The sequence below is a fragment of the Lygodium microphyllum genome, chromosome 4 (assembly GCF_053477565.2).
Source record: "Lygodium microphyllum isolate KBCC chromosome 4, Lygodium_microphyllum_v1.1.10, whole genome shotgun sequence".
Classification (NCBI taxonomy): Eukaryota; Viridiplantae; Streptophyta; class Polypodiopsida; order Schizaeales; family Lygodiaceae; genus Lygodium; species Lygodium microphyllum.
In genome coordinates, this window is record NC_141138.1 from 94302297 (window position 1) to 94324027 (window position 21731).

General features: G+C 38.5%; 1 protein-coding gene across 2 annotated transcripts in view; it reads left to right on the forward strand.

Annotated features, from left to right (window-relative positions):
- The first annotated feature begins 14005 nt into the window (after positions 1–14005).
- LOC148037340 (uncharacterized) overlaps positions 14006–21731 on the forward strand; it is an 84017-nt gene continuing 76291 nt past the window's right edge. Inside the window, exons 1-4 of one of the 2 annotated variants that reach the window (XM_087676246.1) lie at positions 14006–14926; positions 15917–16012; positions 16200–16283; positions 16364–17596. In XM_087676246.1, the coding sequence (XP_087532372.1) occupies positions 14167–14926; positions 15917–16012; positions 16200–16283; positions 16364–17596 (2173 nt within the window). In that variant the 5' untranslated portion in view covers positions 14006–14166. The remainder of the gene's footprint in view (positions 14927–15916; positions 16013–16199; positions 16284–16363; positions 17597–21731) is intronic. The other variant, XM_087676247.1, reaches the window with a different exon arrangement.

Here is a 21731-nt window from a genome sequence, read left to right on the forward strand (position 1 = left end):
TCATCTTTAACTTATTCTTAGTGATCAACTCCACTTGCTTTTATTGAATTCCATCAAGTACTACTTATTGCCTATTCCAAGCAAACTCCAATTGCATGTGCTCTTAATCCATAGAGAACTCCCCAAGTGTCTCTAACCAATCACACCAATGATAACATCGATTGGCCCATCTCCAAAGCTATAAGGTGCAAGTCAATGACAATTGAATAGACATTTGTGGACACACCTCTTTGTGTGTTTAAAAGGCTCCATTTTCGACTTGTACCCTCAATGGCACATTCATATCCATTGGTAACAACTTTATCCCATATAAAGATATAGTATTAATAAAGCTACATATGCTACTCGTACAACAAGAATATGAGCAACATTTCCATTAATATTTTCTTTGAGGAGAAGTGTGTTTTCTCCTCTTGAACCCATCCAAGCATCATGAGAAATAGTACATAGGTTCCCACCCAAGTCAAATATAAATTGTCCATAGGATTAAAGAATTTATGATTGGTCTCTTTGTCTATGTCAATGACTCTTCATAGGTAAGATTGGCATCAACTTGTAACAAATTACCTTCATGAATGAATTTATCTTCTAAATCAACAATAAGAATCATGCTCACTTTAGCATTTTTTGCTTTGCATTTCAGCTTGTGATCGGGAGACAATTTGTCACCACACTTATAGCACAAACCCTTTGCATGCATGTCCCAAAGCTTATTACTAGATAGGAGCTAATTGCTGGTACTATTTGATGATGGTTTGGCACCCATTTCAGCCCGTTTAAACTCTAAATTTAACTCACATTAGGCATGTAATTATTCTCCTATTTTGAAGAGTAAGTAGTAGAAAATATACGCACTTTATTGTAGGTGTTTGAGTCCTTCTTTCCATCTATAATTTTGGCTAACATATTGCCCTGTTATAGTGGACTAGTTTGATTGAGAATTTCCTATCACTTTGGAGCAAAAATTAGACAAATCTCTCTTGTACTTTTGACTATATCTTTTAGCAAGCTGAATGGATTCATGGATAGTTGCAGGCCATATAACTCCAACCTCCAAAGATAGGGCTGAATCTAAACCAAAACGATACTTATCATTCTAACTTCTCTTTTTCCAATGGAGACACAAAAGCTTCAACCATTGCACTCTTGAATGCTTCCCATGTTGCAAAAGGTTTCCCAATCTTGATTTTTTACCTATATCATGTATGGGCATACCCTTCAAGGTGAAGTATAGCATAATAGATTTTTTCATCATCATTGTAGCATTATAGACTACAATACATCTCTAGTTTGTTCAACCATTCCTCCTATTCAATCGGAGATGGGTTGTCTCTTTAAAAATTTGAAATATTGATCTTCTCATGATATTCTCAATCATAACAACATGGCTATCTACTATTTGTTTGCTATCCATAAGAGGGTTATTAAGGTGGCTATTGATTCCATGAGCTTTGTCTATGCATATCCAAAACAATTATGATCATTCCCATGGGCTAATAACTATCCATAAGAGTGGTGTCCCACATTATTGTAACCAAGAGATGACCTCCTCTCATTGTGCTTATCTTCTTGAATGGTTTGATGGTTAGTTTCAAATCTTCTGGGCATATTTGAGGGCAATGGATAAAAGGATTTGTAAAATGGGTTGCATCCATGGTAATCTTTATCATGCTTAGGGTTGAATTAAAGCCCTTCATGCTGGTCATTATTCCTAGGAGCAAATTGAGCTCTTGCTTTATATTTGGCTTTCATTTGAGGTGCTTGATAAGAGTCACTCACTATAGATAGCTCACCTCCATGGTGATAATTTGTTGGTTTGGGCAAAGTAGATTCAATTGGAACTACATTTAAAACGGTGGGGCTATTGTGGAAGTAAATTTCTTCCTAAACATGGTAAATGTAGCTATTAACTTGTCAAGCTTGGTGTACATGCTCATATTGAGTTGGTAAATCCCTTCATTCATTAACTTCATCAGACAACTTAGCTTAAATTTATTAGACAACTTATGATAGTCTTTGGAGTCATTAGATATGTCATTGACCTCATCCAAATGATGGGTGTGTTGTGTATTTGACATGCTAACTCCTACATTTTGTTGCTCACTGTTGATGGCATTATTGGAAAGATTTTGTTCATTTTGAAAGGGACGTACATCTTTATTTATGACATTCATTATTCTGATATTTTCTCTTGTTCTTTGCCATAAGTGCTAAGAGTGTTATCTACTCGATCAACTAATTGTGTTTCAACAATATCTCTTTAGCCGGCGTTGAAATGACAAGTTTTTAAATTTAAAATGGAGGTTATGATGTCCTTTAAAGTTTTTTGCTTCAGTTTTTTTTAAATACTCAATTTGCACAATTCTATGATAAATATTCTAAAATTGTCCAAAATAGAACAATACCCTATTTCGATATTGTTCTACACAGGTAGCTACCCCAATTTAACTTGTAAACACTGGGGCAATAGTGGCCACTTGGAAGGATTGTAGGAGCATCTATAGAAACTCTTAAGAAATTATAGAGATCTATAATATTCCTACCACACCACTTCATATCAAGAAACAAACTCGGACTTGAAGCATTTTAAAAATTACTTGTCAAGTTGTCACATAAGTGACTGCACATAATTTTCTTGATATTGAGTCTCACATTAAATCAATTCTATAATTTGACAACGAGAAGACACCACAATGTTCCTAGCCAACAAAAAGTAAATACGCCTCGTAAATAATATTACGACGACTTGATCATAAAAAAATTTCCGCATTATTTTAATTTGGCATTCCTTTTATGTATCAAGGATCGCATTGATTTCATAACCACAAGACAAATCGCAAAAGCCTCAACTGGTAGATGAAGAACACGCAAGAACGAGCATGATATTGGGTAAGTTAAATATAAAAGAGTATGACATGACTTTATATACTAGATAAGTCATGAAGTAACTAGGCCAAAAACCACCATATAAAGTTGTTTTGAAAAGAAAAAGACATTTTTGAAAAAAATTGGCCAAAGAACATGATGTTTTTGACACCTGGAGAAAGGAAAAGCATTAAATAATCATCCCCATGCCACCATCCAATATGTAAGCAATCAAAATGAATATTTAATAAAGCTCAATTGGCTCTTGACAAGTAGCCAAAAGAATCACTCGACTACATACTCCCCCTCATGCCTATACATGCACCCCCTCTCCTTAAAAAAAAAAAAGCAAGAAGGAAGACCTCCTAATGATGGAAAATTTTATATACTTCTCTTATCCATTGAAGCTTGAGCCTTGAAATAGGAAAATACCCCCCTTTTACCTCATTTTAATTTTCTCTACCCCTTGCTACCACATCAATTTCGCTTGACATTCATGGCTTCGCGAGGTCACAGAAATTCAAAAAGCACATTTGAAGCGAGGGAAGCAAGGAGCGCGATCGATGGAGAAAATGACGCAATAGAAATTAGCGAGACCCCCATTACAGCAAACATGAGAGAGGTAACATCTTGCCGATTTGGAAAAAAATAATATTTTATAAGCTTATGGCTTTATTTGGCTTTAAATGATTATAAACACATTCTAATAAAAATACATATGAATTGCCACTTAGGAAAATAACCTAAGTAATATAATAATTAACTATTCAATGAAAAGATTTTTACACTTGAAAAATGATTATATGTCCGTCATTAATAAAATATCTAATTAATTATGATTTATTTCACGATATTTATTGTTATTTCATTAATGACACATGTGATCATAAAACAAAAAAATGATAGATGTTGTTAGGGAAGGGAATATTTTATAAGTTTTTTCTAAAAACGACTATCTCTATTTCATTTTGCTAATGATAAACATATGTATATGAATTTTATAATAATTAATTAAAATGATTTAGATAATATCATGAAATAATCAATGCATTAAATCAATGGAAAATTACATAGGAAAATATATACTAGATGTGCATAAATTATGTGCGTGAAAATATAATTCGATGTTTGAAAGATGAAAGAAAAATTTATACTTATGATTTTTGCATTGCCGCTTGGAATAAATAAATTCAAAAAAACAATTAGCATTGCATTTAAGAAAAAGCTAAATGAAAATTGATCTTTCTACATAACGTTGAAAGTTCAGCAAATGGTCAGAATCATCGATTAAACCATAGAATATGAGTAGAATTTTTTAAAAAATATTTTCTTGCTGAAAACACACACAATTAATATTAATTATTATATTAGTGAGAGCGTCAATATCATGAGTTGACCCATATATGAATCAACGAGAAAACCTAACCTAAAATATCAAGAGTGTTGAAGCGAAAACAACTATGAAATACTCGGCAACCTTGAAACTATCACTATCAAGAAATTAAATAAATATCGGAAGTTCGTAGGACTTGTTGGACATTCATAAGAATTTGTCAATACAATTTCTAAAGTCTAAACAGACTTGGAAAAGCATTTGAAATCTTGCTAATGCCATAGGCATAATATCGTATTATCTTTTAGGGCGAAAATAACAAATTTTTCATAAGGATCAAATAATAGACTTCCATAATTAATTAGATTCATGAAATAACTTGCGGATCTTGAAAAATAGTTGCAAGTAGAAAGCGAAACCCTAAGAATAAGGTGGGACCTTAAAAGAGAAACGCCAGATTTGGGTGGGACTGCTTTCTATGCTAAAAACACTTGCTACTTTTTCTTTTTTATTTGTGCGCGCATTGATGGTTGCACAGAAAAGATTGATTGTGCTTGCAGCAGTTAGATCTGATTGTAAATATATAATCAAGATAATAAGAGGAAAGATCGCGCCATGCCTCTCCCACGGTTAGATGCTAAACCTTGCTCCAAGGGGGATTGTTTTGTACCACCGCGAGGAGCTTTGGGCCGGCCCCAATGGCGAGAGGCCACTCAATGAGGAATTCGTTAGGCAAGAGGAGGTGGGAGTGCCAGGGGGGCTCTAACCATAAATCTCTCGATCACTCTTAGGAACTGCCTGACCCTCACACAAATCAAGTTGGGATCCTGGAGTCCCCGATACTAGTGAAGGGACGGAAATCTTTGAGGGTTTATTTTCTTCTGATAGATAGAAGGGATTTTTCGATGAACTGAGATTTATTTTCTGTGTAGTCAAAAGGGAAAAATCATTATAAACAACTTTGCAAAATAATAAATAAATATGTTTTGCCAAAGGACTATTTTCTCCGTCTTTGTGTTGTGCCATAAATTTATGCGAAGAAACCTATGATAATGGGTTAATTAACAAAGCTACTTCTATATTCAATAACTTAATGTGATAGATAATTAGAAAACTAAAGAAAACCATTTGTGGAAAGCGAGTGGGCAAGATCCCCACAAATGGATGGGTGGTCTTGGTAAGTTGGAAGCTTCTCTTAAGAGATTGAGCGAAATGTTAATTAGGAAAAATTAGGTAGAGCCGAGCGTTGACTTACTAAGGGTCAGGTCTTAAAACCTTGATAAGAAATTATCCTAGGGGAAAGGTGCAGCTATTATGCCAGAACTTTGTTAAGGTTCCTTAAATCCTAACCAATTACTGGAAAAAAGTGTTGCACTCCATGAACCAAGGGTAACTATGATTGCTCCAGTCGGACGAGAAGCCCTCGTGGGACACCTCCGATGGAGCTAGTTGATGTATTGAGACCTCAGTTTTCAAATAGGACCCTGAGCTTTCAGGTTGATCATCGTGGGAATGGCCGGCACCTTTTGTTCTAGGTTGGACTCTGGGAAACCTAGACAATAGACCTCGTGCATTCTTGCGAGTGCCGAGCAAAGCCACCTACGATAGTTCCCCAATGAACCACTAAAACGTATTGCTAGGGAATTGTTAGGCAAGCACGTGACAATATCAAAAGAATACTAAATTACTTTATAGTAATTCATGTGACTCCTGTCAACACTTGTGGGTACATGTAGGCCTGTAATAACCTATTCAGAGCTCTATAACAAATTTGTGACTATTGAATATTATCCTCAACTATTGTAGAGCGTCTATATGTCTTTAAAATCCACTTGGGTACCTATGGTACGGAATACCACCAAAATCAAGGCTCCCTAAATGGGCTCAAGACCAATAGGGGTGTGCAAAGCTCTACCCCAACCTTGGTTGTACACCCCTTCCAAGTATTTAGCAATAGAGAAGGGTCACCTCACTATTGTTCTACTACCTCATCCTACATTTAACTTTTTTATTGTCAAGAATTGAACATGGTAGATTCAATGCTAGACTAATAAAGCATTGATGAGATGCATTGACTGAAAATAGTATTTCACCCTTTCACAAGATGTAATAGGGATAAAATTAAAGAGATCAAATGAATGGGATAAGAGGGATTACCATGGGCAATCAATGACTCACTGATTTGTCACTTACCCTTGTCTTACAATGAATTTATTATCTTCAACGCTCAATCACAACCGATCAAGGTTAGGGATAAAATGAACAGCTCAATAATAGAGAAATTTCAAACGAGTTAGCACTCAATAGAACCTTGGAAGAGGCCATTTAGCTAGTAATTTGAATGTATCAAGCATTCTAACAAAGAAAATGGATCACATACATTGAGAGCTTGAATTCTTGAACATCTAAACAAGTGGCTACGTTGGAGAGATCGAGAATCATCGAATTACCTTTTCGTAGGTTTATTAATGACTTGATGCATCCATTTCAATCAGATCCCATATAATAGATGATCAAGAGCTAATAAAAATCCCTATTCCAATGTTTCTCAAGACATAAATGCTTCAAACAAAGAAATTGAGCCTTGGAACATAAAACCCCCAAATTAGGGTACCATTGAAGCCTCAAGCCTCCAAGAATGCTCTCAGGCTTAAATCCTTGCTTAATGCTTGCATAAGACTATTGTAGGAGACTCTGTTACTAAAGATTGAGAGCTTTACTTATTTAAGCAAATCTTTGAAGTATCCTACTATCCATACAATCTTGATGAAGAAAATGGCTCTAAATGAGAGGGGAAATGCAAAATCCTTCCATTATGTCTTACCTTGAGTAGTGTAGAGAATCAAATTTTTAAGAGACCACTAAAGATTAGAGAGCTTGGAATGAAGATTCATGGTTGCCTTATCCTGTGAGAAAGAGAGCAATAGATGCCTCAATGGAAGAGAAAGTGGCTCAATCTTGGCTTAAGGAGTTGCCACAAGTGAAGAGAAGAGTAGTACTTGAAGCCTTGTAGTGAATAATTCACTTCAAAATTGAGAAATTTCAACTATGAAACACTATGGTCCATCATCTACCATATCTAGGGTTTGTTGAAGAAGATGAAATGGTAAAAGAATGAAGAGGAGCCTTCCACATGGGCCAAAGAAGCTCACATAAGGAAGAAGTAAGCATTAACATAACTTAGTACAATTGGCATTGTGGCAAGCAATAGCAATCATGCTATTGATTTTGGCCCAAATTTTTAGCACAAATTGCACATGTGGACACACTCCACATAGACATAAATCCCAAGCAATATGGTTATTGTAAGAATTATCCTTGAGGCTTGTAGAGTTAAGATCTAGAAGGCTTGTCAGTCGTCATAGAAGCTCTTGTTCAAAAATATGGGAGAAGATCCTCCATGGGAGTTTGAATCAAGCTTGGGAAAGGAAAGAACAACCCTGGTAAAAAAAACTAGAAATGCTTCTAGTTGTTCCTATCTTCAATAGGCTTCTCTTTTGTCCACAAGCCTTCAAAATGGCTCAAACTTTGATGACAAGTTGCTAAATTGACAAGATTGCCATAATTTTCCTCCATATATTAGCCAAAAGCTTCAAGGTAGCCATAGTTTACTATAACATATCCTGTCTAGTCATGATTATAGAAAATAACTAGACAATGATGAGATCTTCAACTACTATAACCAATCTTCCATGCTTGGAACCAAACAAAAACTTGAAAAATGACATCTTTCTTGGATCAAATACGTGCTCTAATACCACTAACAAAGCCAACCTCTAACAAAAAATATATATTGGACACTTGCAAGAAATCAAAGAAATTGAATAGCCATAGCCAAGTCACCTTATGCTTATGACTTGATGTAGCCATAGCCATGAGATACAAAGGAGAACACAAATGAACAATGCAAGAAACTCACCTCTTACAATGGTGGACATGTAACTCACCACATGCTATGATGGGAGGTCCAAGAAGAACCTCAAGAAGAGTTCTTGTGAATTTGATAATGGCAAAAAAATCCACACAATGTTACATCTCCACCTTTTATACCTAAGTCCTAGTACACATGATTTAAGACTAAAACTAAGGTAAATGCTACATGACATATAACAAGAGATAATCATGAATCAATTGGTTGCTAAGATTACAAGTTCCCGTTGCACTAATAGTTAATCATCCTTGCTAAATATATTCCCATGGAAATACTCTCACTTTGGAGGACTTCTCTTTTGTGCTGATGGCAAGCCTAGCACCCGCCCCAAAAATAAAGCTTGTCAATGATAACAAAAACCCATAGTAAATTGTCTTCACTTGGAAACAACATCAAGAGTGCAACCTTCGGTTGTTGCCATAGAATGGGAGGGACTTAAAGTTTTGCTTTTTGAGTGGCCTAGATAGACTTGCAAACAATAGTGACATGGACAAAACATTGATCTATGATTGCAGTCTTGGTGACTATGTCAAAACCATAAACAATCAAACTTCCTTCATAACTTTAGACCAAAAACTAAAACCTCCACAGTTACCTTTATAGTAGGTGCTGAAGTCTCCATCTTGTCTAGTTACACTTACATTCTAGCTAGTAGAGAGAACCTTAAGTATAAATATGTTGAAAGAGAAGTATGACAAGGCAATGAAGACAATAATGGTGGCATGAAAAGGGGCAAATAAACAATAATGGGTTGTTATTCATTGCCATCTAGGATGGAGGCTTGAGAATGACTACTCAACTTTTCACCATGTTCACCTGCATTAGACCCAACTCATTAGCTCAATGAGTTCCCTAGGGCCTCATGGAGCATAACAAAGCAGAATTTGAATAATTTTTGGCTCGAGGCTATCACAAAATCCATCATAAGGGCTTAGAGCATCCTTTGAAGGCTATGCATGAAGCCACTCACAAGCATCAACAAGTGCTGCAATTTTCACTATTGGGAACTTGACAAGAGTAGAATGCAATCCAACTAAAGGAGGAATAGTCTCAAGGGATACAACTACCAATAAAACTCAAGAAAGGGAGCAAGGCACCACAAAGCAAGAAGAAAAATAGAGGAAAGAGGAAACATGCACCATGAGAGAAGAGATAGAGGGGGAAATAAAGAAGGGGGAGAAGAAGCAAACATGTTGGACTAGTAGAGGGGGAAACAAGGAAGGGGGAGAAGAAGCAAACATGTTGGACTGAGCAAGCAAACATGAGAGAAGAGATAGAGGGGAAAATAAGGAAGGGGGAGAAGAAGCAAACATGTTGGACTGAGCAAGCCATAAGAAATTCCTTGAAGGAGATGCAACAAGAACATGATACTCTATCAAAGGAGCAAGAAGACCTAGTTTTTCAGTCATACAACTATCCTACCAAGTGGACATGCATGAGAGGGTCAAGGAAATTATGGGAAGGGTGGAAGAAAGGTTAGAGAGAAGTGCAGAGATATCTAATAAGGGGAAAGATTAGGTCAAAGAACCCTAAAAAAATGCAACAAGGTGATGGTCACTGTCCAAACTTTTCACGCACAATTGTTAGAGCTTAAGAGAATGAAATCCATAGAGAAGGCCACATATAGCAGGGAAAGACATTGATAGGCCAAATCAACACTTGATTCACACCAATGCAAAAGCTAGTTGATTTTCACAAGAGGAGGATATGCCTTATTGGAGCAATTGCATGAAGAGGTCTGAATGACAAGGCACATGTGGTAAGAGCAAGTAGGAACTCCAAGGCATGTTGGATGAAGAAAAGGAAGCTTATGAGGAGTTTATGTAGCGTATTGATCAACAATAGTGAGACATGCAAGCCCAATTGCAAGACATGGAAAAGAAGATTGAGAAAAAGAACAAAAAGCTACAAGAAATAAGAGCTCAAACTCATCACCTAGAGGAGGCACAAATGTAAGAAAAGGAAGCCAAAGTGTAACTACCCAAATGTAGGGTGCATATGGAATAGGAAAGAGCCAAGGTAATGGTCCTAATAAAGGAGCTTGTAAATAGCCAACAAGCTCACTCTCAACTACAAGCCTTTACCAAACAAGAGGCTATGGTGGAAATGAGTCTCCTTAGGTAGTAGCTAGCATGGAAGCCTAAATACTCGTGTGGATATGCTTCATCTCATGGGTGCAGACCTAGCCCATATTCTCTTTCAAGAGAGCCAATATAAGGAGCAGGTGGCTATGTGCAAACATGCCATCTCTCTTCAATAAGAAATGTACCCCAAGATTGTAACGATCACCTTGAGAACCCAAACTGATCAAGCATATGACTCACCTCCCCACCATCCAATGATGACCCGATTATTAGTAGCAATAGTCCTTGAGTTGCCTTTGGCCATGACACCTTCAATAGACACACTGGAGCCCTCGGACTACGATGCACCCCCAAGAGGAACAATGGAAGAGCCCAAGATATGACATGTAGATTACCCCAAAATAATGAGAGACATATGAAATAAATTTCAAAATATTATGATCCCACAAGCAGAAGGTAGCAAACCTTTCATTAGAGATACAATATCAAGAGAGTAGGAAGAAAACCCCTAAGAAAACATTGCACCAACACTAGGAAAACCCCCAAGAAAACATTGCACCAACACTAGGAAAGGCAACAAGAAAATGTTGTTGTCAACTTCAACTTTAAAATTTCTATGAAGAGCCTAGATTTAGGAAGCATCTATCCCTCTAGACAGTACATGCACTCATCAAAACCAAGGAGAGCACCTCAAGGAGATGCCTTAATCAACAAGATAAAGAGACCTTTCAAAATGCTTGCAAGCTTCAAGGTATTTGCGAGAATTGCCTTAAATGAAAGCTAGAGATGCATGGCTAAGACAACCAAAGTGGTAATACTCCATTCTAGAATTTGAGATGAACAATCTTAGTTTACCTTCTATTACTTACCTCCTAATGGGCAAGCTAACTTATTGCACTACCCGTATCCTGGAAGGCATGATAATAGCTACAATGATCAGAAGTATGGGAGGTAAAATTTTCTTAAGGTCCCTAATGCACAAGTAATGAAGGTTGACAATATCTACTTGTTCTAGCCTTGAGATTTAGTTTCCTCATTCAAAAACTTTATGTGGACATTCAACAAAATTGTTACAATCTAATATTCATCACCATGTGCAATTACTTGCAGTTGTTGGTAGGCTACTGCCCCTCTTCTTTGATGTGAATGTGGGAATTGTTTGTGTTTTTTTGGTGTAGTTATACTCCACACATCACTCCTACCATTGTATTGCACGACTTTATTGAAAGGTATGATAGACAGTAGGTCTATTATGGGCACACATCTCTTCTTTCCAAAGTCTTCCATCAAGCTATAAGAATATGTAAAAAGTACTTACTAAGTAAGAGGCACCTACAAAGAACGCTATGATGCCTCCCTAAGCCCTAAACTTGAGAGAGAGAGAGAGAGAGAGAGAGAGAGAGAGAGAGAGAGAGAGAGAGAGAGAGAGAGAGAGAGAGAGAGAGAGAGAGAGAGAGAGAGAGAGAGAGAGAGAGAGAGAGAGAGAGAGAGAGAGAGAGAGAGAGAGAGAGAGAGATCCCTTGTACCTAGAGGCCCTCAATCTCTAGCCTTGCTCTCCATTGCACAATCTCAAGGCACATCAAGGGCAGGATCTACTAGGCATGTTTGGATGACTTGTCATGAATTGCATGATGGGGAGACTTGCTCAAATAGTTGTATCGAACACACCCGATGCATGCAAGGAGAAGCTCACTTAAAGACATAAGAAGAGATATGGAGGCCAAAATGTTTTCTTGCTAGTTTTTATTTCTTCTTTCGCACATATACATGTACACAAAGTATAGTTAAGATACAACATAAAGGAAGTGGCCTACTAAGTTAAATTGTGCATAACTGACTATATTAATGGGTTGGTGCTATAACTATTCCAGCTATAGGTAAATGCAACTAACCAAATATAATATAAGGGATGAGTTAATGGATGTAACGATATGAATGGGTTGGTGCTATAACTATTCCAGCTATAGGTAAATGCAACTAACCAAATATAATATAAGGGATGAGTTGATGGCAATGTGAGGATCATAATGACCATTGACGTGCCAACTGTAGACATGTAGACCCATCTAGCCAAGTAGTCCATCATCAATGTCCACATGTGTTGAGCTTGCTATTTGAACACTTCCCTTAAGCTTAACTACACCTTTGACACTCCAAGTAAGCGTTTAAATCGTTGAAGTTGCTCTGCATCCAATGCCTTTCTGAAAATGTTAGCTACCTAATCTTGTGTATCGACATACACCAAGTTGTTCTCACCTACAAGTACATTCTCTTAGAAAATGGTAATGTACCTTAATGTGTTTTATCTTGGCATGGAGATACTACTCAAAATGTGACAATGAATGACAGTTGTACCAACTACTTGTGCATCCAAAACAACCAATAATTTTTATAGCCATACCACCTCACATGCTGCCATAGCAACAACTCTATATTCAACCTTTGTACTCGATAAAGCAACTCTAGGTTGCCTTTTGCTCCTCCAAGTAATTGCTGCTCTACCCTGTGAAAATGTATGGAAACTAAAATAGGCAGGGACATCTAGATGTCAGTATTGCTCCATAAGAGCAAATGTGAGCATCTACCATGGATATCTAGGTCACTCACATTAACCATTATGAGCATGACCAATGATGCATATAGAGCTTAGCTTATCCATGTATTGGTAGGTGTTTGCATGCTCATCGGCTATATCAAAGGCACCTTTGAGAAGGAGGGGATAGTCCCTAGAGGAGAAGGACAAATAGCTATCAAATAGGTGCTTGGTAGATAGGTGGGCTAAATGCAAGAGTGCAAGAGAAGGGCCACCAAAAGAGGCCTTTCTTGCAAGTAGAGAGAGAGAGAGAGAGAGAGAGAGAGAGAGAGAGAGAGAGAGAGAGAGAGAGAGAGAGAGAGAGAGAGAGAGAGAGAGAGAGAGAGAGAGAGAGAGAGAGAGCACATCCATTTATTCAATGCATATTAATTTCCAACCTACCATCCTACAATGACAAAGAGAGAGAGAGAGAGGGACAGAGAAAAAGAGAGAGGAAAATTAAAAAAAAAACAAATGTGTAATTTGTGGATGCCACATAAGATAGGAGCGAGGTTTGCTATTTCTTTCAATTATAATATAGTATGGATGTATTTCACTTTTCAATAACTAAAAGTCTTGTAAAGTACAAGGTTTTAAACCTTCTTCTTAAAGCTAAGTCTCGCTAGCTCAAGTACTGGTAGTGAGACGGTGTGAAAAACCCAAGGTCAAGGATCCTTGACCTTGGCATCTTGCACAATATAAAGAAAGAGACATGGCTTTGGTCCGCTATTCACCAAGATGAATGTTATAAGAAGACCATGAGTTGAGTTGGTCGTCAAGGGTCTAGACGCCTTTGGTGGGCTCTAAAATGTGATAAATTTAAAGAGTTTGTCCAACACAAGGCACAATGATTTGTGAAGTTTATAAAGTTTATGGGCTATAGCTTTTTGGCCTTATTTATTTCAACATTTGATATCCTTAAACTGCAATCTGTACAAGCCTTGTCATTCAATTAATACAAATCCTTTCATGTCTGAATGTTCTTCTTTAAAGTTTAAGCGTCCTATGAAAATTTTGCACTTCATTTTATGTTAAACCTCCATTTTATTACGAATGAACACTACCTTTGCAGCATATAGTTATTGAGTAGATGCTCTTGATTACAAGACTCGGTGTGAGCCTATTAAAATAGTGTCTAAACCTCCTCTAAAATTGAAGGTTTTCTATGAAGTGTTTGCACTTCATTATGCGTTAACCTCTGCTTTTAAATTTTTAATGAATCCTGGGTCTGCATTGTGTAATTCCGGAGCGTCGAAGCATCATGGCAGAAGAGAATTTGTGAACTTCTAACATTGGCTTCACTCCTCCTTCGATGCAGAGTATACACACACAAATGTGCATTACTGCGAGCACAGAGTGATCGTCTCGTTCTCGTCTCTAAATGAGGGGTTTTGTGGAGCCAAGATGTCTTGCAGCAACGTTCACTCGATCTCATGGCACTGTTCGCTTCTACAGTGCAAGGGGAGGAGGAGGGATTGGAAGAGGGCAGGCAGGAAGAGCTCCGAGCGAAGACGCAGATGACTCCCTATTCGGCGTCGGCGGGTACGGTCATGGATCCCCCCTTAGTTCCAATCTCTCAAGCGGCAACCCAAAACTGGGAGCTGCTCCCTTGGATGATACCGGTGCCCCAATCGCCCCTCCAGGCCTATCCCGTGGCAGGGGCCCTACTGGGCTCAATCAATCACAGCTCAGTGGTCGCGGGTTCTCGCCGGGCCCGATACTGCCGGGCCTATCCCGCGGCCGAGGTGGCCCTTCAGTGCAACCTGCACCCCAAGACCCCATCTTCGCGGACAGGTCATCTTATGCAGTGCCCAAGTTCAGCCTGGGTCTCGGAGGCCTAGGCCGAGGCAAGCCGTCGCCTCCTGGCTCTCCACAAGCCCCACCAGAGGAAGAGACTGCATTTTTGGATGAAGGTCGCAAGGTGCTACCCAAATGGGACGAAGTAATGAAGCGTATCGATGATTCAGAAGGTGTTTCAGCTGCAGAACTGCGGCTATTAAACGATGATGCACCGGTTGGGTCAAGCTTTGCTGGAGCTGCCCCTTTAAGCCCGGGCTCAGTTGGAGGCAGCAGGGGTTCTGCCCAACAGCCAAGACCATCGGATGAGGGACGGCTTAGTACTGGCCAACAGCAGGTCAAAGGTATTACTTGGACTATACTTGGATTTGTAAGTTTTAATTTAGATATATGTGATGGCAATCAAGAATATAAACATGTAGTTTGATAGGTATTGTGGTGGGTGTGTAAGGCTTCTACATGGCCACTGACCTCAGAGATCTTTTAGTCAAGAACGTATCATCAAATTCTCAGAACACGTCAGCATGAAGATTGCTAGTAGAGCTTTTTGGGATTAGAGAAGACGCCAGTTTGTTCGTAGGAGTTCTAGAGTGGGCAACTGGAAGGGGTGTAAGTATGTGCATGCATGCTTTTGTGTGCAAGGGATCATTGAAATCTTGTAGTTACAAGATCATCTAAAACCTTGTCTGGTACCATAGATTTATTTATGCAGATTGACTTTTGGGGCATTTACTTTGTTCTTAGGTGGTGCAAGCTCTTGTTTGGACTGTTGAAATACAATTGCATGAAGATTGGGGCAGGAAGGTGTATCACCTTTGAGACAACGATATAAAGCCATGCTCTTAGGCTTGACTGCTACAGGCTTCACGATATTGACCATTGTCAATATTCACATGATAAACTACTGCTGACATTCTTCATGGCTGCTGGCGTAGCCTCTCTTGACATCAAAATGATTCAAATCAGTGGTTTCACTATTAAAATCGAAGAGAGTGTGTAAACTATTAAATGCATGTCAAGAGCTTAGAGGCAGCATTGCTATACCAAGTAAATCAGGGGTAATCTCCTCTGCTGGCATAGAACATTCGAGGCTCAAACAGTGGCAATTTTCTAATATGAGTTATTTTTTGATTTCTTTTGCTGCCAAGCTGACACTTTGATTGTCATGGGCCCCCTGCTTTTGAAAACTTGATATTTGGTCAAGCACATTTGGCTAGTATAAATGCTGCTGTCTTATTTTGTCTGCTTTTACTGACGATTGAAGTCCTATTTCTGTGGTGCTGTTGCTTGTTTGCATTTACTGATGATCTGAGTTCTATGGCTCCGGTATGCAGCACCACTGAGATCTCATTATAACGTGTTGGGTGCACCTCCATCTATTTCGACATCTAAACCCACTTCTCCATCGCAATCGCCTAGTTTTAAAAAAGGTACTAATTCAGTCATCAGGTGGCTGTTTCAGGCAGATAAGGCTACTTTTTCTTGTGTTTGTTTCATATTTTATTCACATTTTGTGTGTCTCCAGTTCAAAAAAATGTGATGGGCACTCTTTTTATATCCTCTGAAATGTTTTCCCCTGTATATGCTTTGCTTTAACTGTAGATCACCTATGAACAGGTCCACAACAATCTGTGACACATTCTCTCTCTCAAGGATCACCAAACTTGACCTCTCCTCGAGAACTGCCTGTTTTGGCAAAAGGTCTGATAGTTGTGCAACGTTTTATTACTTGTGGTCTGATCTGTTTCAGTTTTTGTTAAGTTAGATTTTTCTGCGTTTAGGCTGGGTGGCTGCAGGTGTGCAAATAGATTCCGACAGTTTACATTCAGGTTCTCAAGGTTCAACCTCTCCAAAGGTTCAGCATATTAGTAATAAGACATCAACCAAGAAGCCAGGGCATCCAGATTTATCTGTATCCCAGACTGTCTCTTCATCTTCTTATGACTCCTACGATGAGGAATATGAGAAGCCAGCTAGCTCAGATACTGAAGTTTATCAAGCAGGCCAGTGGTATTATGATGAAAGTAGTGGTACATCACAGGCTTACGATTCAAGTGAACTTGCCTCTCTACAGGTTGCAGGTCAAGATGAAAGCTGGGATGCATCTTTGCCAACAGCACCCACAGCTGATGGAAGTCCTGACTCCCTGCCCGAAGCAAGCAATTATGACTATGACTGGGCTGCATTTACGTCTGAGTCGAATGCTTCTAAACCAGACCTGGAGGTGAATGCAGGAGTACCTCCACACTCTGAAAGAATTCGGGACTATGATGCAAGAATTGAAGAACTCTATGCAGATGAAAAGCTTGGGGATATAGATGTTCTTTATGCAGAGATGAAGGCTTCACATATTCAACCAAGCCCAAGAACGTATGATACACTATTTCAGACCTATATGAAGCTTGGGAAGTTGGAAAAAATGTCTCAAGTCTATCAAGACATGCGCAGTATACTGACTTCTGAGGATGGTAAAGGTAAAGCAAAAAGTCCTAAATCCCAGAGGATATCTGGATCCCAGGAGAAAACAGTTTCAAAACCTCCAGAGAGTATCAGGACAGACGGCTCAGAGGAAATGGAGGAATTGGTAAAAACAGATGCTGATGTTGCTCATGAAGCTGCTTATGCTAGAGAAGAAGAGATCTCTAGTACACGGGACAGTGCAACTGAACATATCAGGCCCGCATTTGGCGAGAAAGGGAACTTTGGCACTTCTGGAGAGTTCTCTACTGAAACTATTTCATCTGAATCTATTGATATAAAGTCACCAGTGTTATCAGCTGAGAGGCAAGGCTCTGCACTAGGAGTTGGCCTTGGCAGGGGCAAGAAGATAGAAAGATTCTTTGATTCTGATTTTTCAAAGAGTTCAGTGTTGGGAGGTCTTGCAAGAGGAAAAGTGCAGAATGATCAGGAGTTCAAGCCAGAAAAGATTGATGACTACAGCGAGACATTCAGACCAGTTATAAAACCAGAGTTGCAGTATGAGTTTGCTCCACAGGGGCTGTCTAAAGGACCAGGTCAGATCCATTCTTTTTGCACGTTCATTTTAGAAAATGGCCTAGGAAAAATTAATATGTTTGAACTGCAATTTGCACATTCAGGGAAAACATGGAATGATTGAGGATAGAATAACACAAAAGTTTAACTTGGTTTGTCTTTATGATGGTTGTGAACTGCAAGTGTTTACTAAAGTTTTAATTTTCAAAGTTGCCTTAGGTCGGTTGCAAACAGCAAGCGCCAGAAGATTATCCTTTTAAGGATGATTAGAGACTCAGTGTAGTGATTTTCAAGTCTTAACTTCTGACAGTGTGACATGGTTAGTGACTATGAAGTTTATTTATTTACTGGATGACTGTGTTTGGACATAGAATGAGCAAATTACACCTATGGGACAATAAATCCAAATTCAGCAACCTGTTTTTTATACATTATGATTACTTTTAAATAATTAATTCAGCGAGCAGTTCAGCACACTGTTTTTGCATAAATCTTGATTAAATTTTTTCAGATGTTGAATGACAAAATTGCACCAATTGGATAAAAATTCAGTAGGGAATTCGGCATCCTGTTTCTTGTATATCATGTCTAGTGATTTACCTGAATGTACTGTTGGGTGCCAAAGACATGAAATAATGTACTGTAGGAAAGAGTTCATGCTATGCAAGGTAAAGATGCTTTATGGGCTAATTAGCAAAATGTAGCATGGATTATATATTTCGAAAGGTGATCTAGATTCATCAATCAACAAGAGGTTTTTTTAAAGGATTGTGTCGTATCAAAAGGAGATATGACAATAGTTCTCATTAGTATGCATCTAGTGTGGTGAATTAGAAGCAAGTACAAATTAAAGTTAGAATCAGCCTCGGGGTTGTCCTTGAGACACCAGCACCATCAAGTAATTGGTTTTTGGAAGTTTAAGGTGATTGTTAGGGGCAGTGAGCCCCTTAATTCTATGTTGAGATTGTTCAAGTTTCATCATTAGTATTGGCATTGAGAGGTTGCCACTAGTAGGCTTAACTATGCAGGTAGTTGTTTCCTCTTTACCTTGTTGGTTCATTCATTTGTGGGCTTTCTTATATTCACTCTCTTCAATGAAAGACAGATCTAGCATGGTAAGTTGTGCTACATGAGCTCAATGTTGGGATCGAGGACACTCTCCTATTGTTTTAGGAGTTTTGACCTATGAAGTACTTAGGGTAGCTCTCACCTAGCCCCTTGCACGATTGACGAACTTAATGTATAACACAACTAAAAAGAATCTTTATCTTTTTTAACTAATTTGCATAATTAATTATCCATTGAATTTGTAATTATTAAATATCTAGAAAAATGTATTAGATTTAGCCATTGATAAGTGGTCACATGTTATGGTGGACCCATGCAGTGGTTTAGAGAAAAGATAGTGTACACTTCCATCTATATGATCCAATTGGCTATGCATTTGATTGGAACTCAAGTTTATCAAGATCAGACTTGCACACAAAAAGGATTAGTACCTTGAAGTATAGGTTAGATCCATCAGAATAAACAATTACAATAAATAAGATGGCATGATCATGAAAAGTCTATACAATATGTATATATAGGCTAAAGGTTTAGATTGGACATAACTTTGCATAGAAAACTCAAATAAGGATTTCATTATTGTTTTTGTAATGTACTCTAAAAGGGCTTTTGCTTGATACTGATGTTCAAGAATCCCTAAATTTTGTGGGGAATTCCTAAATTTTAGAAGGTTTCTAAATTTAAGGAGCCTTGGATTGGCCTAAAAATGCTAGTCCTAAAACATAGGGATGCTATTCTAAAAGCAGTAAGTTTACATTCTAGTAGTGCTCACTAAATTTGGTTATTTCTATTTTTACAACCCTTAGCCCAAAAAGGAAGGCCATAGAGAAGAAACAAGTTTCAAGACACTTGCCACACGAGCTTCCATGTGCCCCACCACTTGATACATCTTATGTCATGTGATCGAATAGTTGCTATTTTACTTTCTTTGCACAAAGTTTTCCTTGCACCTATAAAAAGAGCTTATAATTTTACATTAGTTTTCCTTGCTGTAATTCATGTACAATAGTTGAAGATAATCTAAAGTTGGTCCTAGCCATCTTCATCATACTTCACTTCATCATCATCAAATTTCTTGATTTTTTCCCTTCTTTCATTGTTGTTTATATGATAATAGACATATAAATTTATTACAACATTCCCTTTAGGATTTTTGAGCTCTTTTTCCATTATAAGATTAAGAAGGAAGCCATATGTGAGAGTGTGAAGTGCTTCTCCTCATGCTCAAGTTGATTGTAATTGAGCTTATTTGTAAGAGATTTGGGCTGAGCAAAAATATCTCTCTTTGGGGGCTTGAGGGGAGGGGGTGGGGAATGAGGGGTGTCCATTTTTAAATCTTAACTTGTTTGTGTCTCAATAATAAGCGAATATTATAATTGCGAGGATAATGCATTGCTCAAGGCTCTTATAGTCTAGGCGAGTGGGGGAATGTGGCCAAGGTAGAGGGGCATGAATCTAGTTGGGTCATTATTTTTTAGTGTGAAAAAGAGTGTGACACCTCAAGTGTACTGGGAAAGGTATTTGAGCTCTTGGTGATTAGGTGAGCCACCTTGATGAAGCTATTCCCAGTATTGTCGGAGCAAATGGATGATGGAGGTCCGATGCTTTGCAAAGTGCAAAGAAGAGTGCTCTCCATTGAAGACTAACTTGGAGTTGGCATTTCAAATGTGTGAGAGAGAACTTGGGAAATGGAATCTATAGACTAAAGCATGAGAGTGTGTACAAATCACACAAGTTGTGGCAATCAATAGAGTACTCCAAGTCTTCCTCTCTCCAATATGATGCACGGTGTTATGTATGATGCGATTTGAGGAGGTGGATCCTATAAATGGACTGAATATAAGCAATAATACTAGTAGATTGACCAGCCATAGAAACGGCCTAAAAAGCAAGTTAGTTAGTTAAGAAATGATTCCCCCATTAAGTAAGAAATGTGCCTAATTTGGTTGGTCTAAGTGCCCATAAAATTGCCCATACAAGCCTCTCACAGATCTTGGTGACAAGTACAATGCAATATACGATGATAAAAGACCCACCATAGTATATACAACAATGAGAATTAGAGAGGACCATGGATGCGCAAACAATGGGTGAAGAAAGCCATCGCCAAGCTGCCTTGAAAAAACATCGATGTTGATGTTGACCGCAGAGAGTAGAAATAAATGAATTTGGATGGTTACCACAAACCAACTTTAGGGAAAGCAAATCATGACCATGGATTCCTTGCTTTTGGCTAGACTGCCAAAGTGTCCCGTTGTATGGGAATATACTAGGACCAAAGATTGCTTGCTTTGTTTTATCTTCCATCATGAACTAGAAAATCAACATGTTGTAGGATTTGAATTTGCTAGGCTTCATTGGTTCATGTAGAATGCCGTGTGAAGAAAAATACCCTAACACAGAAACATAAACAGAAATCGTACGACAAAGCACAGACTGATAAAAAGAACACAGTTAGGGTTAGGGTTAGAGTAACTCATAGACAATGAACATAGTGAATAAATGAAAGGATATGACTACTAATAATACGATGCTCATGCAGCAAACATACTATGCAGTGAATGAATACTGAACCTCGAACTCCTGTATCTCTAGTATTAGGGCAGGGGTAATGAGCTGGAGAGTGTGTCGTACTTCGAACAGATCCCGAATTGCAGGAAGGCAACCTCCGGATGTCGAACACCAGCAAACGCAGCAATGAGAAGCTGGATCTGATGTAGATAGCAACGAGGAGAGAGAAAGACTAAAAACAGAGCCTACAAGAGAGAGAAAGACTAATAACGCAGGTAGGACAGCCTGCAGGAGAGACTAAAAACGGAAAAACAGAGCTTGGAGGAGAGAGAAAGACTGCAACGACTGCAGATAGGAGAGAGAAAACTGTTAGGGCGGCAGCTGGAGCCTGCAAACGCAGTAGTTTGCTGGCGTGGGAGGTTGTACGACAGCAGTGCAGATGAACAACAGTCAGTCGCCAGGCAGAAACAGTAGCAATCAGCGTGTGGAGGGCTGGAAACAGGCGCCAGACTGTAGGGAACAGTGATGGACTGCAAAAACGAGATTGTAAAAGAGTGGAGGGTTGGCTGCCAATTT